Source organism: Canis lupus, chromosome 24 (assembly GCF_003254725.2).
Source record: "Canis lupus dingo isolate Sandy chromosome 24, ASM325472v2, whole genome shotgun sequence".
NCBI lineage: Eukaryota > Metazoa > Chordata > Mammalia > Carnivora > Canidae > Canis > Canis lupus.
In genome coordinates this window covers 33169719-33194722 of record NC_064266.1, presented here as the reverse complement: position 1 = coordinate 33194722, position 25004 = coordinate 33169719, and the positions used below count along the sequence as shown (strand labels likewise).

Here is a 25004-nt window from a genome sequence, read left to right as displayed (position 1 = left end):
CATCGTGACGTCCCGGACACCTCCGTAGGGTCCGGTGTTTGAAAACTCATGGGAGGGGAATGACGGCAAGAGCGGGAGACTGCGACAAACAGGCTCGTTCCCAGCGTTTGCTGTGTGACCTCGGGCACGGCATTTAGTATTTCAACGTGTAAAACGGGGGTAATAAAAGCCTCTCCGCGTTTTTCTTCTGGTCTGTCATCGACCTCCTGGTGCCAGCCATCACATCCTGCCACTTCTGTACCTTAGGGGATGAAGAAACAAGCCGAGAGCCAGGGAAGGTTGGCACGGTGCTCCGTGGTGTTCCCAGCTCCGTCTCAGAAGCAGAAATGCCCTGGGCAGGGGGACCTTACTGGGTCTACCTGTGATGGGGGAGGGATACCTGGTCCTTTTTTTCCTACACCCACTTCTAGATCCCTCGGTATTTTGTTGGCCCCTACAACACAGACTGCACATCTAGCTCACTATTACAAACTGTTTAATTGTTTCTTAACCCGATAACTTTACAAACAGAACCACACGCCAGTCTGGGGGTGCTCTGTAGTGAGTCACTACAGACTAGCCCAGGCACAGCTTAATGCTGCTGAGATCCATCCAGGTGCAGTCCCAGCAGTGGCCTCCGCCACGTGGGTGCCAGGGCCTTGGAGGAGGGCTGCCAAGTGTAGCCAGGGGTCTTGGCTTCGGTCAGGTCTGTGGAGGCGCTTCAACAGCACGATGCTCGTTCTCTGTCCGTAGTGTCTCCATGTACTTTCGCATCTTCTCAACCATCCAGGAGGGCAGCACAAAGGATTTCAGCTCCTCCAACTTCAAGTCCAGGCATCCTCTGGAACAGACATTGAGGAGGGGTCAAAGCAAAGGAGGGTGTGGTCCCAGGGTCACCCCAAGGGGCTCCTGTGGGGGTGGGTGGGGCAGGGGACAGACAACCAGTTTTACCTATAGTCATCACTGGCTGCGAGGTCCCGGATGTCCTCCTCGATGAGGAGGTAGGCCTGGGGCAGAAGCAAAGAAGAGTGGTCATTGCCTCTGGTTCACTTCAACTCATTAACATTTGATTAAATGTGTGTTTAATGTAAGGGCTGGAAGGGAGGGGGGCATAATTCACAGTTTAGGAGGGGAGAGTAGTGAGTAGGGAGAGACTGTCTGGAGAATAGCTCCCTGAGTCAACCTTTCACTCAAATAGAAACTTTATGGATTAGGGAATGGGGACTGGTGTGACTTATTTATAGCCTTTTCCTCTTGAGCATGGGGCAGGGGGGGAGGATCAGAGGGAGAGGGAGAAGCAGGCTCCTCTGCTCCTGAGCAGAAGGCAGATGCTTAACTGACTGAGCCGCCCAGGCGCCCCCAGCCTCCTCCTCTTTTAAAAATGGACTCTGAGGTGGCATAAAGTGAAATGGCAAGAGAGTTATCAAAACACACAAGGGAACAGGGAATCAGGAGGAGGAAGCTGTATGTTAACTCTAGGAACTGAGATGATCTGGTTTTGAACTTGGCAAAAAGGGAAACAGGAGAAGCTGCACTGCTGTCTCTTCCTGGGCTGTACTGTCCAGGGGCCTGCAGCATGGCACTGGCACAATGCCACGGTCTGCAGTGGGAGAGAGCCTTCTCATAAGCTTACCACACAGGGGGTGTTGTTCATCACATGAGAAAGTCTTCTGTGGGAGACAGTTCTTTCTAGTCTTAGGGTCAGGGTTGTGTGTCCCCTGAGTAATCTGCCTTCATCTTATGAGGACTGTGAACTATGTAACCAATGAGATGTCCTTGAGAAGAGCCTACAGCTAAATTTGAGAAAACCCATGAAAGCATGCTAGTTTCCCAAGTCAGCAATGAAAAACACCTACCCATTTTAAAGCTAGTCTTGCTCATGGCTTTACATCCTGTCTCCTTTTTCCCATCTATTTCTTACTTGTGTTATGTTGCATTTTATGTATCAGTGCTAAGTTCCCTGAAATCTCACACAGGGTATAGGAATAAGTAGAGTAGTAAAACAGAAGACAGCTTTCCTTGCCAGAAAGGAGATGGCACATTGGTTTGTCTGCAAGGCCACTGAATTCTAATAGGAACAGTCCCCATGGTGGGACCGAGTCCTCAGATGGGGCACATTGCATGTGATGGACAAGGCCCTGCCAGTTTTAGAACACAACAGTGATTTCCCCAAGGCTGTAGCTCAATAAGCTATGAACTGTTTAAGCAGAGTTGATTCTGGATGGGGCTGCTAGGCATGGCAAACATGTTCCACTGCATGTGCTAACTCCGACGGACAGGAGATACTGCCTGGAGCACTGTGTTGGGAGAAGATCCTACAGCTGTGTCTGGTGGAAGAGTTGTGATCCATGAGTGCAGTCTGACAATGGACCCACGAGGGAAAAGTAGTGTTACGTGTGTCATATACCTGCCATTCTTATGCACAGCTAATATAATCTGAATATGAGGGATGATGTATGAGGGAGTGAGGGACCGGTGTGTGGGAAGGGAATCCAGGGATTAAGTCTGGTCTTCAGCATGAAGGAATGGGCTCTCTCCACCTGACAAGTCTCCCTTTCCACATTTATCAGGACTTGAGAATCTCAGACATGGAGGGAAGCTGCCACCAATAGCTGAAGCCTTGGCCCCTGGGCTGGGTGGGTTTCTGACAGTGCACGCGTGAATGGTGCTTACCATCTTCCCCCCTGTTGCCCGCATGTGATGCTGCTCGGCCAGCCAGTGCTTGTCCTGGGGGTCAGCTGCATACTGTGAGGGATAAAGTCACAGATGTTAGCCTAGTGTGAGGAAGTTTCCTCATTTGGTCCCGGAACAGCTCTCACCAAGACCTCGGCCCAGCCTGGTGAATGCAGAGCACTTGCCAACCTCTTCACAGCAAGCGGAGCTGAGCCCAGGAGGCCAGGGGATAGCACCCAAATCCCAGAGGTTTAGCACATGTCTAATCTCTACCTCTTCCTTTCTCAAGCACTCTGGCAGCTGGTCAGACTGGTGACTATTATTCTAGAGCTCTATTCCTTTTCAAATAACCTGAGGTAGTTTACCACACATGTCAACTGTTATGGTGACCATATTTTCTGAAACAAAAATCAGGACAGGTCATGCTCTGGGGGAGGCAGATGCACTTAAAAGAACTTCGTTTTGGGGATCCCTGGGTGGCGCAGCGGTTTGGCGCCTGCCTTTGGCCCAGGGCGCGATCCTGGAGACCCGGGATCGAATCCCATGTAGGACTCCTGGTGCATGGAGCCTGCTTCTCCCTCTGCCTGTGTCTCTGCCTCTCTCTTTCTCTCTCTCTCACTGCGTGCCTATCATAAATAAATTAAAAAAAAAAAAAAAAAAAAAAAGAACTTCGTTTTGGGAGGGGGGTGGAACAAGATGGTGGAAGAGTAGAGTCCCCAAGTCACCTGTCCCCACCAATTTACCTAGATAACTTTCAAATCATCCTGAAAACCTACGAATTCAGCCTGAGAATTAAATAGCTGGAACACTACAGAGAGAAGAGTTCATGCTTCTAACAAGTACAACTCGTTTTTAGCCACTCTGCACTGAGCAAAATGACTAGAAAGAACTCCCCACAAAAGAAAGAATCAGAGCAACTCTCTCCCACAGAGTTACAGAATTTGGATTACAATTCAATGTCAGAAAACCAGTTCAGAAGCACAATTATAAAGCTACTGGTGGCTCTGGAAAAAAGCATAATGGATTCAAGAGACTTCATGACTGCAGAATTTAGATCTAATCAGGCCAAAATTAAAAATAAATTAAATGAGATGCAATCCAAACTGGAGGTCCTAACGACGAGGGTTAATGAGGTAGAAGAATGAGTGAGTAACATAGAAGACAAGTTGATGGCAAGGAAGGAAGCTGAGGAAAAAAGAGAAAAACAATTAAAAGATCACGAGGAGAGGTTAAGGAAAATAAATGACAGCCTCAGAAGGAAAAATTTACGTTTAATTGGGGTTCCAGAGGGCGCGAAAGGGACAGAGGACCAGAAAGTGTATCTGAACAAATCATAGCTGAGAACTTCCCTAACTTGGGAAGGGAAACAGGCATTCAGATCTAGGAGATAGAGAGATGTCCCCCCCTAAAATCAAGAACTTGGTTTTGGAATTAGGTTTAAATTCTGGTTCCTGCCTTTTGTTAGATGGTGTCAACCTGGACAGTAATTTCCTTGAAACTCGGCTTCTTCATCTGTGAAACAGACAGTATTAATATTTATCTTATCTGGGGCTTGTTAAGGATAAAGGAGATAGTGCATAAAAAATGGTAAAGATAGTATCTGACACACAGTAAGTGCTCAATAAAAGTTTTATAAAATAGGTAGAACATTTGAAATAGAGACAAAGCTGAGAAATCTGTATGGCTACTAGTCTTTGAGTTTATTTTTTTTAATTTTTTTAAAAATTTTTTTAAATTTTTATTTATTTATGATAGTCACAGAGAGAGAGAGAGAGGCAGAGACACAGGCAGAGGGAGAAGCAGGCTCCATGCACCGGGAGCCCGACGTGGGATTCGATCCCTGGTCTCCAGGATCGCGCCCTGGGCCAAAGGCAGGCGCCAAACCGCTGCGCCACCCAGGGATCCCTAGCCTTTGAGTTTAAATAATTATTTCACTTCCCAAGTAATATAAAAAAATTTGAAAGTATGCATTTTTTAAAAAATTTATTTTATTTATTTTTAAAAGATTTTATTTATTCATGAAAGACAGAGCGAGAGAGAGAGGCAGAGACACAGACAGAGGGAGAAGCAGGCTCCATGCAGGGAGCCCAATGTGGGACTCAATCCCGGGTCTCCAGGATCATACCCTGGGCTGTAGGCGGCGCCAAACTGCTGCGCCACCAGGGCTGCCCTCTTTTCTTCTTCTTCTTCTTCTTTTTTTTTTTTTTTTTAAGATTTTATTTATTTATTCATGAAAGACACAGAGAGAGAGGCAGAGACACAGGCAGAGAGAGAAGCAGGCTCCATGCAGGAAGCCTGATGTGGGATCACGCCCTGAGCCGAGCCAAAGGCAGACACTCAGCCGCTGAGCCACCCAGACACCCCAAAAGTATGCATTTTCTAACTCAGTTTCAATCTTATTTCCAGGGATTTCTGATTCCTGCAGAATCACCCACACATGTTCATATGAGATGTTTGGGACAGACAGCATTTTTTGTAATAGCAAAACTGCTGGAAAAACATAAATATCCACTAATAGGGGAATATTGAAAAATTATGGAATATCTATGCTATGAATTCTTATTTGTTAGAAATAAAATGAGGGAGATTAAATTTAATAACATGGACAAATCTCTAAGTGGTCAGCTTTATAGTAGTCAGCTTACTTTTTCTATAAAGGGCCAGCTAGTAAATATTTTAGGTTTTGCTGGCCATATACATCTTTGTCACATATCCTTCATTTTAATTTTTATTATTGTTTTTAAAGATTTTATTAAAAATATTTTATTTATTTGAGAGAGAGGGAGAGTGCACACAGAGGCAGAATGAGAGAAAGAAGCAGACTCCCCCTTGAGCAGGGAGCCTGATGCGGGGCTCAATCCCAGAATCTTGGGATCATGACCTAAGCTGAAGGGAGATGCTTAACTGACTGAGTCACCCAGGTGCCCCAAGGTTTTATTTTTAAGTAACTTCTACACCCAACATAGGCCTTGAACTTACAACCCCAAGATCAAGAGTGCTCCACCAACTGAGCCAGCCAGGCACTCCCACTTTAAGTTTTTAAAATCACTTTTTTTGTCTTAGATTTTATATATTCATGAGAGAGAGAGAGAGAGAGAGAGAGAAAGAGAGAAAGAGAGAGGCAGAGACCCAGGCAGAGGGAGAAGCAGGATCCATGCAAGGAGCCCGATGTGGGACTTGATCCCGGATCCAGGATGGGGATGGGGTAACTGGGTGACAAGCATTAAGGAGGCACGTGATGTAATGAGCACTGGGTGTTATATACAACTAATGAATCACTGAACTCTATCTCTGAAACTAATAATACACTATATGTTAACTAAACAATTAAAAAAAAAAAAAAAAGAAAAAGAAATGTGAAGCCACTTGCCCAAGGTCATACAGCTGCTAAGTAGTGGAACCAGGACTGAAACCATGGTCTTAACCACTATGCTCCTGGAATTCCAAGGAGGTCCCAGAGCACATACACTGGGGGGGAACGATGCAGGAAGGGTTTTAGAAGAGGTGGATCTTGCAGAAGGGGCAGAGAGGGGAGGAAGGTCATCAGAGGGAATAGCAGGAGTTGAAGACACTTGAAGGAAAATGAAGTAGCACGTAGGCCACAGTGTCTAGGTGCTGAGGATCTCAGGGTGTAAGACTGAAGAAGTAGAAGCAGCAGGTCTGCCCTTCAAAGAATCTTAACTTGCACAGAATGTATTGGACAGAGCTGTAATTCTGGAACTCCAAGCCTTAGGTATACATGCAAAAATGCATATCTTGAACACACATGCACTATTTTTCCAATATATTTGGATACTTTTGTGATTAAAAAAACACAAATTCGGGCAGCCCGGGTGGCTCAGCGGTTTAGCACCGCCTTCAGACAAGGGCCCGATCCTGGGGACCCGGGATCAAGCCCCACATCGGCCTCCCTGCATGGAGCCTGCTTCTCCCTCTGCCTATGTCTCTGCCTCTCTCTGTGTTTCTCATGAATAAATAAATAAAATCTTAAAAAAAAAAAACAAAAAACCCACTTCATTGAAGAGGGTAACTGATATCATGTTCCCTATTATTTTCTAAATAGTAGAGACCAAAGTACCTCTCTTTGAGAAGGGTTAGAACTGCTGCTTGAATAAGGTAATGGTTAAGAGCTCAGGCTTTGCTGAAGACAGACCAAGACTGAGTCTACTCACCATGTACTGGCTGAAAACTTTGGGCAAGTCATTTAGCCTTGTGTGTGTGTGTGTGTGTGTGTGTGTGTGTGTTTTAATTTGTAAAACAATAACAGCCATCCCTATTTTACAGGATAGCTCCCAGAGGTAATGCAAGTGCAGCAGGTGAAATGCTGTTTGGTCTGCAACAAGCACATAAGGAAAGTAGTTGTTGTTTTTTTAGATTTTATTCATTTGAGAGAGAGTGAGAGCATAAGCCTGGTGAGGGGCAGAGGGAGCAGCAGACTTCCTGCTGAGCAGGGAGCCTGATACTGGTCTTGGTCCTGGGATCTGGGATCATGACCTGACCTGAAGGCAGATGCTTAACTGCCTGAGACACCCAGGAAAGTAGTTGTTATTGAGGGGCAGAGGTGTTCATTAAATTACAAGAGGTGAAGGTTAAGGGCAGAGGGGTAACTGGAACCCAGAAGTCCTGACTCCCAGATCAGTATTTGTTCCCAGAATCTCTGTGCCCTCCAGAACTCCCAACACGCACACTGCAATGGCCTGCCTGCCTCCCAGCTTTCACTTACCTTAAAGAGGTGCGGGTGCTTGATGTAGATTCTCCCTCTGGTGCCCCCCATCCCCAGGGCCCTGAAAAGGAATGGAGGAGTGGTAAGGATTCCAGCAGCTACAGTCCTATGGGTGAGCCCCTGGGGTGCCCCCTCCCTCAGTGCCAAAGCTCTTAAACTTACTTGTTGGCTCGAGATCCCAACACAAAGGTGGTAGATTCATTCAGCCGGGCTGGGTCCCACTATGCAAAAGACAGAGATTGATGAGGATGAGGCTGACCTGGTGGGCAGGATAGAAATACTCTTCTCCTGCCTTCTCCTACCACCATCCATCCTCATCTACTATTCCAAACCGCTGATTCAAGAAACCAAGTACTGACAATAAAGACGTAAGATATAGTCTCTGGTCTGGGGCCGCAGACGTAATGTATAACCTTTTTTTTTTTTTTAAGATTGTATTTATTCATTCATGAGAGCCAGAGAGAGCCAGAGACATAGGCAGAGGGAGAAGCAGGCTTCTTGAGGGAAGCCTGATGTGGAACTCAATCCTGAGACCCTGGGATCATGACCCGAGCCAAAGGCAGATGCTCAACTACTGAGCCATCCAGGTGCCCTGTATATATAATTATACCAGCATGAGACAGGTGGGGATATAGGTGTTGGATGTGAAGGATGCCATGGGGGAGGGCAATAGGAAGGTTCCCTTATAGAGCAAATTCCCAAGTTAATTGTGGAAGGGCAGATGGGAGGAAGAAAGACCAATATAGGATGAATGGCAGGAAGTGAGAGTGGACTTGGCATGCTGGAGAAACCACAAGCAATTCTGTGCAGCTATAAGGCGAGAGAGCACAGATTAGGGAGTGGTAACAGATGAGATTGGAGAGGGGCAGTGAGGGGCTAGGCCTGGGTGTGCTGCTTTTAGGGGTTTGCATTTTATTTATTCTGTAGGCCCTGGGGAGTCACTGAGGTTTCCCAACAGGGAGAGCCAGATTTGCTTGAAAGACAGCTCACTCACCCACAATGTGGCTAATGGATTCAAAGTGGCAAGATGACAGGCAGTGAGTGGTTTAGAGGCTGCTGTACTAAAGGTTTCTGAAAGAAGATGAGGGTTTGAGCTCTGACAGCAATAAGGATGACAACAAGGGAAGAGAAGCTGTGATCTATTGTGAAGCAGAATCAACCAGGACCTGAGTGGACGTAGACGGAATGAGGGGAAGAGGGAAAGATGACTAAAGTCAAGAATGTCAAAGAGGGTCTCGGAAGAAAGATTCTGACTGTAACTTCGGATAGGCTGAGTTTGAAGTGCTAGGGAAATTCCAGGCAGGGAAGCCTAGCAGACAGCAGGAGACAAATTTTATTATTATTTTTTATTTTTTTAAAGATTTTATTTATGAAAGCAGAGAGAGAGAGAGAGAGAGAGAGAGAGAGAGAAAGGCAGAGACACAGGCAGAGGGAGAAGCAGGCTCCATGCAGGGAGCCTGATGTGGGACTTGATCCAGGTCTCCAGGATCAGGCTCTGGACTGAAGTGCTAAACCGCTGAGCCACCAGGCTGCCCCAGGAGACAAATTTTAAACAAGAGACATGTGCAACAAAGAGGTATGGCAGCTTTGCACACTCAGGTCCCTGAGATCCTAAGAGTGAATGAGATCATTCATAGCAACTTTAGAAGCAGGAGTGGGCCAGTGAGACAATTCTGAGGAATGCCCACTACATGGATCGCTGCTGAAGAAGAACTCACGAGAGAGAGAAGGAATGTCTGGAGAAAAACAGAAAGGTCAGGGAAATGTATGATCTTTGGCTCTAAAGGAGAGTTTAAGACGAAAGGCATGGTCACCAGGTAGGATCAGAGAGGGCCAGTAACCCCGAAGGTGGAGCATTTCTACTGGGATAGCCTCAACCAGGCACGTGGAACTTTCACCTACCTTACTAGGCTTCCATATGTGATTTTACCTGAAGAGAAGATTCTATTGCTAAAAGAGCTTGCCAACAATCATTCTGGAGGAAACAGAGGCTAATGGTTACGAGCAAAGGCTCTGGTGGCAATGGAACTTGGCTTTGAGACTTGGCTTGACCATTTGGCAGCTTGTGACTCTGAGCAGGTCTCTAAGCTTTAATATAAGAGCAGGTCTCTAAGCCTTAATTTAAGATAACAACACTTAATACACTACACCACAACAGAGTAACAATATATCTCGTAAGATTGTTATAAAGATTAAATGAGATGACATACAAAAGATTTAGGGCAGGGTCTGTCATATATTAAGCACCCCTAGTTCCAATCCCAGTTTAAGATCTTCTGGGAGGCCAGCAGGGTTGCAGGTGCCGGGTGGGGGTTGGGGAATAGGTTCAGTGGCTCTGGAATGGCGTGCACACATCCCTCATGGTGGGTCCAGGGCCTTGACTGGGTCTCTCTGGGACAGTGGTCACTGCCGTGCTTATATAATCATACCTTGGGGCCTTCTCGGCGAATTGGTTCACAGGACTTTGGTTTCCATCTGATTGGAAGGAAAGAAGAAAGGTGACTCCTCCGAGGTGAGGCCTAGGGCTGGACCAAGCCTGCTGGTGGTGGTGGGAGTTCCTCACACACTCTTGCTTTGGCCCTGGTGGTCTTTCCTCCTTGTAACCCATTGGAGGAGGTATGAAGACAAAATGCCATTCTAGGATTGGCTCTGGGATTACCTAGCCATGCAGGCAGGTCCAGGAAGCTCTCTGAGCTGTCGTTTCCTCCTCTGTGAAAAGGAAGGAACAACAGCAACTGTCCCTCCTCCTGTGTTTGTGAGCCTCAGAGCTGCTTCAAGGGGGGGACCCAGTCATGATGTGACGGCCTCACTGCTCTGTCTCTTAAGCCAGTGGTTTCAGACTGTCCCTGCTGCTCCCAACCAGACCGGTGTGGCTTTCTCGATCAGACTTCCACATAAAGTTTTATTTGAAAAAACTATTCCGTTGCTTCAAAAACCATTGTAATACTATTTTGCTCATTAGCTTGGTTGACCTTGGATAAAAATTCTGTTTCCCGATTTACAAAATTAATTACACCTTCCCTAGAGGGTGGTTGCAAGGATTAAAAGATAATGTACGGTGTTTAGAGCAGTTATGCAATGTTAGAAACAGCTCTGGTATTTAATCAAGCTGGGCTGAACAGTTCTGGGGCAAAAGCAGGATAAAATAGTGTCCTCTTCTTGCTGCCTTCTTTGCCCATCCCTCAAACCAGACTAACCCTCCTCCATGGCGACTCAAATAGCTGGATCTGATTTCAGCAGGTGAGGAACTCTGGCCTCTCTCCCTCCAGGCCCACCCTCGCCCCACTCTCAACACACTGCTGCCCCCTACTCACACCATGCCAGCGGCTGCCCGGTCATTCGACAGCATGTGTCCAGGAGGCCGTCCTTTCCTCTGCCAGAAAGAACAGCCGTCAGAGGCCTGACCCTGTGGGAAGCCCCAGCCCACCACACTGGCAGGCCCAGGGTCATTTGTTGGAGATGGCCTTCCAAAGAGACCAAATGATGCTTGAGAGCAAACAGGGAGAGTTAACAGTCTCCAGGGGTCATACTTCTCATGCTAGAAAGGCCCCACATGTGTGGAAAAAGCCCTCTACCTTCTTCTGGAGTTGTAGGGCTTTTTCTCAGGCAGAAAATATGGAGATGAGTTACCTTTTTGGGAACAGGGCTTCCTCGATGGGCACATTCCTCTTCTGTCTGTCGGCCACGCTGAAGAAAAATAGAAGGGAGGGGTCAGTGGAGAGTCAGTGCCTGGGAGCGGCAGGTCCCTGGGGGCTGGAGAAGACAGAGTCCTGGACTGTACACTCAGGCCCCTCCCTGGGCTGGGCCTCGGAAGCTCTCCCAGCATGATGCCATTTGGACCTGGTCCTACGAATGAGTAATCTGTGGAAGCTCCCCGGGTCCACAGAGTTCATCTGCCTCCCAGCTGCATCGGTCTCCCCCTCTAACACCCCAGACACAGACAAGTGATTCTGACCTTTATCCCTGGAAGCTCATGGGCCAATCTGGGTATTACTTTTTCTCCATCTGAAAACAGGAGTTTAGCCTGAAGGGAAAAGACCAAGTGTTAACAGTCACTATTTTGGTGGGTAATAGCTGGGTTAAAACTCCAAACTGGGTTGAAATGTTTTCATGGTCAGTAAAAGGCACCCCAAGATGTGCATATATGTAGATATGTTTTTTTTTTTTTAAACCTTAAGTACAGTTGACCCTTGAACAATATGGGTTTGCACTGCACAGGCCCACTTATATTTTTTTCAATTAAATAAAAACAGTACAATACTACAAATGTATTTTCTCTTCCTTATGATTTTCTTAGTAACATTTTCTTTTCTCTAGTTTATTTTACTATAAGAATACAATCTGTAAAACATATACAAAATAGGTGTTAATCAACTGTTGATATTATTGGTCAAGTTTCTGGTCAACATAAGTCATTAGTAGTTTTTTGGAGTCAAAAGTTTATATGGGGGAGTGCCTGGCTGGCTCAGCTGGTAGAGCATGTGGCACTTCCCTGGTTTTCCTCCTACTTGCCTGGCCATTCTCTGTTGGCTTTCTTTGGTGGCTTATCATCCTCAATGTGGTTCATTCTGTCTTCTTCCATTTGGTACTCTATCTGCTCTCATCATGCTCACAGCTTCAATTAACATCAATAAATTGATGACGCCCATATTTTAAAAAAATGTGTGTACAGTTGACACACAATGTTGACTATGATTTTTTCTCTTGAGCTGTGGCCTCTTCTTTGAGCTCCAGATTCATATAACAGTCTTCCTGGTGTCTGTTGTGTGGAGGTCCCAAATTTGCTAAGTCCAATACTGGGTTCATGAACCTTCTCCAAACATTGCAGTGAAGAGTGTACAAGCCTCTGTGTGAAATTTGTGCATGTTTTGCAGTAATTCATACTGTCTGCCTAACCAGACTGTAGGTTTTAGAAGAATAGGAACCCTGTGTGGTCCTTTGCCATTTGTTCCTTCATTTTCTCCTTCATTCATGCATGCAGTCATTTAGCACACACTCAGTGTCCACACATTCAGTCATATTCTAGGACTGGGCATACCGCAGTGAACCAGTGAACTCTTGTAAAGCTCAAGCTTTCAGCAGAGGTGGGGGTGGAAAGGGAAACAGAAAATAAATTCATCAATAAGTAAGGTGACAGAGATTACCTGAAGGTGGGGAAGGAGATGGGGGGGCTACTTTATTTATTTTAAAAAAGATTTTACTTATTTATTTTAGAGACACAGAAAGAGAGCATGAGCGGTGGGGAGGGGTATAGGGAGAGGGAGAATCAGATTCCCTGCTGAGCAGGGAGCCTGACTTGGGGCTCAATCCCAGGACTCAGAGATCATGACCTGAGCCAAAGGCAGACCTTAGCTGATGAGCCACCTAGGTGTCCCTGGGGAGCTACTATAGATGGAGTGGCCAAGGAAGGCCTTTCTGATGAGGCAATATTTGAGCTAAATCTGAAGAAAAGGAGGCAGCTATTGAAAGAGTTAAGGACAGAACAGCAAGTGCAAAGACCCTGAGCTTGGTGTAAATGGAGAAGCAGAAAGGATTCCAGTACAGCTAGAAGACAGCCAATGAGGGAGTAATGGGATGGGATGAGTTAAAGAAATGGGCAGGAGCCAGTCCAGGTAGGGCTCTGGTGATCACGTTGAGATATCAGGGTTTTATTCTGCTTGCAGTGGGAAGTCACTGGGTTTTAAAGAGGAGAGGAACACACTCTGGTTCATCTTTAAAAGGATAGGTCTGCCTGCTGTGAGAATGGATGGGGAGAAGGCAAGAATGGAAGCATCTCAGGGCTGATACACACATCTGGGAATTAACAGCAGTTAAACTGGTTTAAAGTGTCAGGACTGGAGGGAATCAGCTAGAACGAGAGTGAACCACAGAAGAGAAGACGAGCTGGTCCAGGAAGCCAAGGATGAGTGGATGTAAAGTCAAGGCACTGGAAGTGAGAAAGGAGTGTTCCAAGAAACATGAAATGATCCCTGTGACAAATGCCACCAAGAAGTTGGGTAAACTGAGGATAGTTAGGGTCCACAGGATTTGAAAACATGGAGGTTACTGATCATCCTGATATAAAAGAGGGGTTTCAGTGAAGTGGTGGGGACTGAACAAAATGAGCAAAAGAATGAACAGGAGGTGACAAAGTGGAACCAGCAATAGCCACCTTCCCCAAAGTTGAGCTGTCAAAGGGAACAGAGACAGTGTGGCAGCTAAAGGAGACCATGGGTTCAAGAGTGGAATTTCTCCTCATTGTATTCCTAGTGCCCAGTGAATGAATGCATGTGTACAAAAATATACAGAGGGAAACTAAAAAAAAAAATGTACTAAAACGTTAATAGAAGTTATTGCTGGTAAGGAGATTATTAGAAATCTTAGTTTTCTTCCTTATGATTTATATTGTCTAATTTTATTTTTATTTATTTATTTTAAAAAAGATTTTATTTATTTATTCATGAGAGAGACAGAAAGAGAGAGGCAGAGACATAGGCAGAGAAGCAGGCTCCATGCAGGGAGCCAGATGCGGGACTCAATCCCGGGACTCCAGGATCATGCCCTGAGCTGAAGGCAGACACTCAACCACTGAGCTATCCAGGCATCCCTATGTTGTCTAATCTTAATATAAACCAGCAGCAGGTAACATTTATTGAGTCTTTGTTACTGATCTAAATGCTTATGCTTTAAGAGTATTACCACAGGTCCCAGGTCCCTCTCTTTCTCTCTGCGTCTTTCATAAATAAAACCTTAAAAAAACAAACAAAACAAAACAAAACAAAACAAAACAAAACAATCCTATATATCCATTTTGCAGATGAGAAAACTGAGATTTAGTAAGGTGAGGTAACTCACCTCAAGTCATACAGCTAGTCAGTGGTAAAGTCAGGACTCCTATCTGGACAGTGCAAATCAAGAGAAAGCCTGCATTCTTAACTATCATGCCACATTTTTCTTTTTTCTTTCTTCTTCTTCTTTTTTTTAAAAAATATTTTATTTATTCATGAGAGACAGAGAGAGAGAAGCAGAAACACAGGAAGAGGGAGAGGCAGGCTCCTTGCAGGGAGCCCCATTTGGGACTCGATCCCAGGACCCTGGGTTCATGCCCTGAGCCCAAGGCAGACACTCAACTGCAAGCCATCCAGGAGCCCCATGCCACATTTTTCTTAACAGATGTATATTACTTGATTAAAATGAACAAACAAAAACAACTACCATGCAAACAAAAAATGCAAGGCAAAGGGTTACAGAATAGATTAGCCATTTCTCCCTAAGAAATTGCCAGAAAGGGGTAGCTAAGGAGATTAGGGAGCATGACTGAGATGGCCAATGATGTGGTGCTTCAAGTGCAAACAAGCAAATCAAGCCTTAACCCAAACAAAAACCCCTCTCTAATTGTCTCATGTCCAGTCTGAAGAATCTCTTCATGCAACAAGAAGTTCTGTATGCAGTTTAGACAAGGGGACCCCAAAGAACTTCCAAGTATCCTGGGCAACCTAAAGCCAGGCTCTGTTGTGAGGCAGTTGTGTATTATAATTATGAATAGAACTTCCAAGTATTTAATATCTAGCAGGTTCTGTGTTGTATGCACCCACACTGTGCTGGTAGTAGATGTGTATTTATTTTCTCATTTAATCCTCAAAGCAAACCACTGGGATTCCTACTCTCAATTTTAGGGATAAGGAAACTGAGGAACAGAAAGGTCAAAAAAGACTTGTTTGAAGTTTCTTGATTTGTCTGGTTTCCAGCTGGACTTTGGGCTTTCTACTTTCCTGTGTTCCAATTCCTGTGCTCTGATCACCCATTGTCTCTGTTCCACACTCCAGCTTCCCAGTCATATCAAAACTGGAAAGGGGGACTGCGCACGAGGTAGTTGCAGGGACTCAGGAGACTGTAAAGGTGTACCCATCCACGATCTGGGAGTACAGATCATGCCCAGTTCACTTTAATATTGTCTTTCATGGAGACTCCTGAAGAGTTTCATACATTTCCCTTCCAATCTCTAGGGCAGATTCCCAAACCAATCTCCTTATGGCCACCAGAGTGAGCTTTCTTTTCTCTTTTCTTTTCTTCTTTCTTTCTTAGATTTTATTTATTTATTTATTCAAGAAAGAGAGAGAGAGAGGCAGACACAGGCAGAGGGAGAAGCAGGTTCCATGCAGTCCCGATGCGGGACTCGATCCCGGGACCCCAGGATCACGCCCTGGACCAAAGGCAGGTGCCAAACTGCTGAGCCACCCAGGGATCCCCCAGAGTGAGCTTTCAAAATGCAAATCTCAGTAGGTAGCTCTTTTGCTTAAAACTCTACACCTATCATTTGGCTTGATTTGTCTCTGCTTACCTTTCCAACCTCACCATGTATCATTCTCTCTCCACTTTCTGAAACTAGTAACCTTGGCTTCTTTGTGTCTCTTGGATGGACTCTGCTTTCTTTTGCCCCCAAGCTCTGAACCTTTTAGTGTACTCTTCATTGCCTCATATGCTGAGAGCATTTAGAACAGTTCCTAATTACAGATCTATTGTACAATTAACGGAGCAACGTCAGGAATCTGGGGGTAAAGACTATGTCTGTTTTGACAGCGCTGTTGGGGCCTGGCACAGAAATGGCACACAGGAAGCTCTCAGTACATATTAGCTGGAGAGGTAAAAAACTCAAGAAAGCATTCTGGGATGCGGTTGAGACTGAAGGTTTATCAATTTAATTTTGATTCAATTCAAACTTATAAGACCATTAACAAACTGCCATGTTTTATCATCAGCAGATGTTATAAATGACTGTAACATACTACAGTCCCAGAGTGAAGTAATGAGTTGGCCTCCTACGAGTCTGGTTAGCTTAAATGTAAGACCATGAGAAACAGATGAGCTTTTATTGTACTAATGATATAGTTCCGCCCTCTCCAAAGCTGAGGCGCAGGCCCTGGTCTTGCTCATTTCTGAGGCTGTGCCTGAGCAGGCTGGCCAGCCTACCTTCCAGAAGACATTACTCTCTCTCTCCTGAGAATCACCCTCTTAGGACTAAGCTCAAACCAGTCTGTGGCTCTGAGTGTGAAGAAATTTCCATCTCTAACAGCTAGTGGTTTCACAGTCAAGTACAGAATCTGGGTGATGCTGACAATTCCTATTAATAAGAACAGCTGACAGCGCAAACAGGTTCACTTCTGTTTTGGGAACATGGGCATTTTTAGACCTGATGTCATGCCTCCTGAGCACAGCCCATGAGGCAGGGAGGCAGAAAGGGTGACAGGCCCCACAGTACCAAAAGGGGCTATGACTACTTGGAGAGTGAAGTCACCACTTGCAGAGGTGAGAGAGTCCCCAGCTATTCTACCTCTGGCTTGTTCTGAGCCACAGTTTCTTCATCTGGACACTAGGGATTAAAATATGCCTCCTGGGAAGCCAATGAACTAAAGCGTGTGAAAGCATCTATCCTGGCACCTGGCACAGAGTAGCCACTTCCCTTCTATCAGCAACAGCTCCAGGTCCTCTCTGGAGGTTAGTGGCTTGTCAGACATCTCCCAAAATATCATAGAAGTGACTACACTTCTTAGCAAAGCCCTGAGGACTAAGCCCAGGCCTACATCTCTGCATCTCTTGTCCCTTCAGGTCTCACCTGCTCCAGGCAGCTCCGACAGGCCTCCTGGATCAGCTGCTCTGCGTCCACTTCTTCCCCGACATTGTCTCTGACGTTCAGTGCTGCCTTCTGGAAGAACTAGGGAGAAGTGCAACAGAAGACAATGTCAGAAGATCTGCTAATTTTCAACAACTTGAAGGAAACTGATTATGAAAGAGAAGCTTTTATCTTACTCTCATACAGAAGGGAAAAGCGATTATGAATGTGGCTTTCACATCAGACAGATTTAGAGTTCAATCCTAGGCTGTACTTTATCCTGTCTTAAGGAGGGTAATGATCATCGAAGTGCCCAGAGTCTGGTCATTACAGCATTAATGTTAAAAGTGTGGTGACATTATGGATGATTTCTTTCTTTTTTTGCTTATCTATAGTCTCTCAATTTTTACAATATATCTGTATTAGTTCTGCAGAAGAGAGAAGAATGACAGTGCCTGCAGTGAACAACCCAGGGCAAGCCAGAAGAGTCTGAGAGCAGAAGGTCCTCCCTGAATTCTGAGTTTGCCCAATTGGGACTGGCAGCATGAGACTTGGTCAGAGTCCATGGACACCAGCAGTCTCAATCAGCAGGGGAAGGTAAAGGGACAAGGTTCCTCCACTGGGGATGAGGGAGAGCTGGAGCCTGAAAACACTGAGGAAGAGGTGATGGGAGGTCCCAAGTGGAGGCACTTGGAAACACATTCATAATAAGAGTCCGAGTAGTGTCTTTAGAAGACAATGTCATACAGAAAAATTCTGCACCTATAACCACTGCTCCTATTATGGGAGACAACTATGGGGATGTATTTTCTTTAAAAAATTTTAAGTAGGCTCCATACCCCCCAACCTGGGGCTTGAACTCATGACCCTGAGATTAAGAGTTCCATGCGTGGGGTCCCTGGTTGAGCAGGCCGACTCTTGATTTCAGCTCAGGTCATGATCTCAGGGTTGTGAGATTGAGATCCACACAAGGTTTCATGCTCAGTGGGAAGTCTGCTTCTTTCCCTCCCTCTGACCTCCCTCCATTCACATTCTCATAAATCAATCAATCAATCAATCAATCTTAAAAAAAGAGAGAAGAAAAAAAGAGTTGTATGCTGTACTGCCTGAGCCAGCTACTCCCCAAGGGGATGTACTTTTATTTTATTTTATTTTATTTTATTTTATTTTTTAATTAATTAATTAATTAATTAATTAATTTATGATAGTCACAGAGAGAGAGAGAGAGAGAGAGAGAGAGGGGCAGAGACATAGGCAGAGGGAGAAGCAGGCTCCATGCACTGGGAGCCCGACGCGGGATTCAATCCAGTGTCTCCAGGATCGTGCCCTGGGCCAAAGGCAGGCGCCAAACTGCTGCGCCACCCAGGGATCCCTGTACTTTCATTTTATATTTAGCAAGGTCAAATGCCTGCTATCGTTAATGTCCAACCAAGGAGAAGAACAAGAAGGTTTGGATTAGAAACCTCACAAATTCTTCAGGCCAAATTAAACAAATGGTCAGATGAAATTTCATTTCATTTCATTCATTTAAAGATTATATTCATTTATTCATGAGACACACAAAGAGAAGCAGAGACATAGGCAGAGGGAGAAGCAGGCTCCGTGCAGGAAGCCCGATGTAGGACTCGATCCTGGAACTCCAGGATCATGCCCTGAGCTGAATGCAGGCGCTTAACCACTGAGCCACCCAGGCATCCCATGAATTTCATTTTAAAAGAAAAACCCTAATGAAAAAAATAAAACAAACAAAAATAAAACAAATCCCTAAGAACTAAAGATTAATACTAGTGTTCAATATTGATTACTGGGTAAGTGGGTAAGTGAAAGCTAGCTAAAACAATCTGGATTCTTCACAGCCAGCCTGTGAGGTGGGAAGTGTAATGAACATACAGGGGGTGACTGTAAGCAATCTCTGAACCTAAGAATGAAATCTGGTCCCACAGAAGGCATTTGCAAATGCTGCTGGGAGAAAAACAAAATTGTACAAGCTTCTGGACAGAAATTTTCTTGAAAGATGTTTTCCGTTCCTTTTTTAAGAAAAAAAATTTTATTCATTTATTTGAAAGAGAGCATGCGCATGTGTGCACATACACATGAGTGGGGTGGAGGGTGAGAGGGAGAAGCAGACTTCCCACTGAGTAGGGAGCCAGACTCAGGGCTTAATCCCAGGACCGAGATCATGATGTGAGCTGAAGTCAGATGATTAATGGACTGAGCGACTCAGATGCCCTTGTTTTCCTTTCTATCCACCAATTCATCTCTAGAAATCTATCCCCCAGAGAGACTCTCACAAGTGAATGAACATGTGCTCTCCAAATGTTCAGTGTAGCACTATTTGTAATAGAGAAAAACTGAAAATAATCCAAATGTTCTTGAGACTATAGAATTAAATTGTGGTACCTCCATACAATAGGGTACTCTGCAACTGTTACAAACAAATCAGGCTGATGGGGTACCTGGCTGGCTCAGTCAGTAGAGCACATGACTTTTGCTCTCATGGTTGTGAGTTTAAGCCCCAAGTTGGGCCTAGAGATTACTTTAAAAAAAAAAAAAAGAAAAAAGAAAAAAAAGAACCATGATCTAGAAACATGACCAAATTATATCATTTTTTTTTTTAATTTATGATAGTCATACAGAGAGAGAGAGAGAGAGAGAGAGAGAGAGAGAGGCAGAGACACAGGCAGAGGGAGAAGCAGGCTCCATGCACAGGGATCCCGACGTGGGATTCGATCCCGGGTCTCTAGGATCGCGCCCTGGGCCAAAGGCAGGCGCCAAACCGCTGCGCCACCCAGGGATCCCCCAAATTATATCATTAAATGAAAACATTGAGCTGCAGAACAGTGTGTGTAAAATAATGCCATGTACTTTTTGAACGTGTGCACACGTACCTGCCCATAAATAAATATAGGAGACCTATGGTCACTGTTAATAGTTTGGTATCTCTAGGAAGTTTTAGTGACTTTAGGTTTTTACTTTTTAAAATATCTGTATTATTTTCCCCAATATTTTATGAAAAATTTCAAACATCAAGTTGAATTATTCCATCAGTGAACACTAACATCTACCATGTTGAGTCTATAACATTTTACCGTATGTTATCACATATCTATTTACTCATGCCTTCGTCCATCCATCAATCTATTTTATAAGATATATTAGAATATTAAAAAAATAGGGATGCATTTAATAATTGCAGAAATAAAGCAATAATGATGAATAATGTCTTAGATGAGATCAGCCATACCTAGAAGTTATTATCCTAATCATTTTTAAGACATTGGATACTTGAAATTTGGGGACAATGTCAAACAAAGTGATCAGAGGAGGTCAGTCAGCAGTGTGAACTTACCTGAAGTGAGGATATAATCTTTTCAGCCTCTTGTCTGAAAACAAGGGTGATGAAGAGGTATCCTGACAGATTATATTAAGAAGGGAGCCCAGAGTTAAAAATTGTGTCTATCCAGCATTTGTCCAGGAGAGAAAGTTGTTGAATTATGGTATCTGCTATTGGGAAGCAATAAGGAGAGGGCTTTGGAGGCAGGCAATCCTGGACTGAATCTTGGCCTAGTCTTTTCCTAGCAGCTTAAACTCTTTACTTCTGCATATGTAAAGGTGAGGTAGGAGAATACATGGTGCAGTCTAGAATATGCAATAATTAGGGGTAGTAGTAACAGGGTATACAGCAAAGTATGGCTGGGATCTGATTATAGCAAGCCCTATGTGCCATGTTAAGGAATCTGGGTTTTATCTAGAAGGTAATGGAAAGTCACCAAGGGATTTTTTTTTAAAGATTTTATTTGAGAGAGAGAGAGAGAGAGAGCGCGCGCGCGCACGCAAGCATGAGTAGGGGGAGGGACAGAGGAAGAGGGAGAAACAGGGCTCCTGAGCAGGGAGCAGGGATCCTGACATGCGGCTCAATCCCAGGACCCAGAGACCATGACCTGAGCTGAAGGCAGGTGCCTAACTGAGCCACCCAGGTGCCCACCAAGGGATTTTATTTTATTTATTTGTTTTTTTAAAGATTTTATTTATTTATGATAGACATAGAGAGAGAGAGAGAGGCAGAGTCACAGGCAGAGGGAGAGGCAGGCTCCATGCCAGGAGCCCAACGTGGGACTCGATCCTGGGACTACAGGATCGCACCCTGGGCCAAAGGCAGGCGCTACATTGCTAAGCCACCCAGGGATCCCCAAGGGATTTTAAATAGAGGAGTGACACCCTTATATTTATACTTTAGAGGTCACTGGCAGCTGTATGGATGCAGGGGAAGAAGAGCAGCAGTTGGAAATTGTAGTAGGAGCCTTGAACCAAGGCAGAGGTGAGGAAGAAGAAAGGTATGCAAGACAGATTGTGAAGTGGAATGTACAGGACTCTGGGTGGAGAAGGTGAAGGAAAGGCAGAGCCCTAGGTTTCTGGTTTCTAAGTGAATGTAGTCCAATTCAAACTTCACGTGTCCAAAACTGAGCTCCTGATTCCCCCTGCCTGTTCCTGTTTTCCTCATATCAAGTCAGTGGCAACGTTGTTGTTATAGCTGCCCTGGACAGATAACTTGCATGATTACCTTAGTTGTTCTTTTACCCTGCACATCTGAATCATCAGCAATACCTTTGTCTTATTTATTTTTTATTTAAAGATTTTTATCTATTTGACAGAGAGAAAGAAGAGAGTGAGCACAAGTGAAGGGAGAGGCAGGAAGAAGCAGACTCCCCACTGAGCAGGGAGCCTGATGAAGGGCTTAAGCCGAGAACCCTAAGACCACGACCTGAGCCAAAGGCAGACACTTAACTGACTGAACCTCCCACACCCCTTTAAAATACATATGGAATGGGATTCTTTCCCAATACCCTTACTGCTAACACTCAAGCCACTATCCTCTCAAGCCTCCTAACTGATTCTCCTGCAGGTGATTCACATCAGTCAGACTGACCCTTTAAAAATGTTTAGATCAGGGCAGCCCTGGTGGCTCAGTGGTTTAGCGCCACCTTTGGCGGGGCATAATCCTGGGGACCCGGGATCAGGTCCCACGTTGGGCTCCCTGCATGGAGCCTGCTTCTCCCTCTGCCTGTGTCTCTGCCTCTCTCTCTCTGTGTCTCTCATGAATAAATAAAATCTATAAAAAATATTAAAAAAATGTTTAGATAAAAAAAAAAAGTTTAGATCCAGTGCTCTGCCCAAAAGTCTAAAAGGGCCTCTATTTTACTCAGAGTAAACCCCAATATCCTTACCATGGCCTCAAAGGTTCTGCATGAACTGGGCCCCTATTTTCTTTGATTACCTCTCCTTATTCTCCTCCTGGCTCAGTCTGCTCTAGCCACACTGGAGACTTTTTTTTTTTTTTAAAGATTTTATGTGTTCATTCATTAGAGAGAGAGAGAGAGGCAGAGACACAGGCAGAGGGAGAAGCAGGCTCCACACAGGGAGCCTGACATGGGACTTGATCCCAGGTCTCCAGGATCCCACCCTGGGCTGAAGGTGGCACTAAACCGCTGAGCCACTGGGGCTGCCCGAGACTTTGTTGCTTTGAGTGTCCAAGCACACTCCTGCCTCAGGGTGTCTGCTCTTGTTCCCTCTGCCTGGGGTGTTTTCCCCTGATGTGTCCACACAGCTTGTTTTTCTCTCCCTTTATTCAGGTGTCTGCTCACATGTGGCTTTCCTGGACACAATCTATGAAACAGCACTACTGTTCCCCACTGGTTACTCTCTCCCCCTTCTCTCTGGCATTTCCTAGCATAGTACTTATTTGTTTAAAGAGGGCAGAGACACTGTTCATTTTGTTTGCTGCTGCATCCTCAGTGCCTGCTATAATGGTGGGTGCTCAGTACATGCTTCTTGAATGAATAAACAAACATAAGAGGAAGAGGTTTAGGAAGAAAGAGTTCAGCTCTGGACATGCTGTTTCAAGCATCTAGGGGACAATCAGGTAGAGTCATGTGGAAGTTTATTTATAGGCCTAGAAAGGAATTTTAAATAATAATAATGTTGATCCTGTTAAACAAATAAGAAAGACACTTGTTTGTAACATGGTGCAGAGCACATTAAACTTAAATTATTTTATCCTCATAATAGCTTGGCGAAAGAGGTATTCAAATTACCTCTAAAGAGGGCGAAAAAAGTTCTCAGGGATTCAGAATTGGAAAACCTGACTCATCTGTTTGTACCAAAAAGAGCGAGGGGGATTGTAATGTAGGAAAGGTCTGCCCTTGCATCTCTGTACCTCTCACCTTCATATACTTGTTGAAGACCGTCTGGATCTCCTCGTTGATGCTAGGCTGCAGGACAGCTCGAAGGAGGTCCATGGAAATGGCAGGATCTGTGAAACTGCATTCAGGAGGGAGACACAGTCAGGGGTCATGTCCCAAACATATCTTTCCTAGTCTGCCCAGCCAATTATTGACACAGGCTCCTTTAATAACAGTAATAGCTTCTATTGAAAACAAGCTATGTGCCCAGGTTCTGTGCAAATGAAACATATGTATGGCTTTATTCCATTTTCATAAGAACCCTACAAAATAAGTATTATTTTTTAAAGTGTTTTATGAAATACAAAGTCTATACACTTTTTTTTTTTTCATTTTAACAAATAGTTTTAGTGAACATCCACTTAATCACTACTCAGGTCAAGAAATTTAATCAGGATCCCATGGGTCCATTGTGCTCTCTCCCTTCACTGAGATAAATACTACTATTAGCCTCACTTCTTTCTTTAAAAAAATAAAAAAAAAATTTTATTTATTCATGAGACACACATAGAAAGAGGCAGACACAGGCAGAAGGAGAAGCAGGCTCCATGCAGGGAGCCCGATGCAGGACTCCATCCCTGGACTGAGAGCATGCCCTGAGCTGAAGACAGACGCTCAACCACTGTGCCACCCAGGTGCCCCAGCCCCACTTTTTTCTAAACCTCTATGCTATTTTGCCTCTTTAGAGCCCTCAACCACAGAGCGAGTGAGTGTTAGGATCTTAGGCACTGCTGAATTCATGATTCCTCCTATTTTGTACAAGAGTTCAGAGGTGGCAATGATTCAACCAAGGTCACATCCAGAGTGACAAAAGCCGAGTCTCCTTTTTCCTAGTCCATTGCTCCTTCTAACAGCTGCTGATCTCTCTTCAGCTCTGTGTAGTGGGGACCCCAAGGGTGCCATCCAAGCCAATCAATGCCGGGGAGGTCAATACTCAGGCCCAGCCTTACCTTGTTGTCATCTGTGAGCGGCGGCCCCTTCGCTGCACCTGCCTGTGCTTTATCATTATGTTCCAAGGGTTCTGTGGGGACCAAGGGAACAGATGTCACCGAGGCTTGTGACACTAGGGTACAGGTGGACGGTGAGTATGAAGTTAAACGTGGACACCTCTGCTTCTCAGGTACTGTCAGCATCTCTCCCACCCTCGGGTAGGCGGGAGGGCAGCGGTTGAAAGGTCCTGCCGGGGTGGAGGAACTGAAGTTTCCTGCCTGGAAAAGTCCCAACCCCACCCTTTCTGGGATGGGAGAGGGAAGGGAACCAGTGTTTACCGAGGGACCACTCTGGGGCTGCTAGCGTGCTGGGCGCTCTGCTCGCCTTTACACCCCATCCCCGTAACAACTTTACGAGGCAGGCACCAATCCTCTCCATTTTACAGAAGAGGAAACTGGAGCTCAGAGGTGACAGGACCGGCTCACATCGCCTAGCCTGGAGGGCGGCACCAGAATTTGAATCCGGGTGGTCGGACTGCGAAAACGCCACCGCCCTGGGCAGCACCAGCCGCCGCGTTCTCTCGCCCGCGGGCCAGGGTCCCGGGAGCCCGAGGCCCAGCCGGCCCGAGCCCAGCCCCAGCCCCGGCCCCGGCCTTCCCGGGGGCGCCCTCACCGTGAGTACCAGCTGCCCCGCTGCGCCCGCGTCGCCCAGCTCGGAGCCGCCCCGCTCTGCCCCGCCGGGTCCCCGCGGCTGCTCGGCGTCGCCAGTGGCCCCCATGGCTCCCCCGGCGCCCCCCAACCTCAGCCCGACTCTGCCACCGGCCGGAAAGTGGCCCTGTGACGTCATTGGAGGGCGCCGCGAGCCGGCCCGG

General features: G+C 45.6%; 1 protein-coding gene across 2 annotated transcripts; it reads right to left on the bottom strand.

The window, feature by feature from the left end:
* Positions 1 to 458: 458 nt before the first annotated feature.
* Positions 459 to 24975, bottom strand: DNTTIP1 (deoxynucleotidyltransferase terminal interacting protein 1). Of its 2 annotated transcripts, XM_025470234.3 has the most exons (14): positions 24806 to 24962; positions 24154 to 24224; positions 23186 to 23282; positions 16968 to 17066; positions 11331 to 11399; positions 11006 to 11062; positions 10692 to 10748; positions 10035 to 10084; positions 9805 to 9850; positions 7538 to 7596; positions 7376 to 7436; positions 2653 to 2724; positions 931 to 986; positions 459 to 820 (listed from the first exon to the last, which is right to left on the bottom strand). In XM_025470234.3, exons 1-14 carry the CDS (start codon positions 24908 to 24910, stop codon positions 682 to 684), a joined length of 1038 nt encoding a protein of 345 aa, XP_025326019.1. In that variant the 5' UTR covers positions 24911 to 24962; the 3' UTR covers positions 459 to 681. The 2 variants fall into 2 exon arrangements, with proteins under 2 accessions (XP_025326019.1, XP_025326020.1); XM_025470235.3 differs by lacking the exon at positions 10035 to 10084 and having other exon boundaries at positions 10690 to 10748; positions 24806 to 24975.
* Between the last annotated feature and the right edge of the window lie 29 nt (positions 24976 to 25004).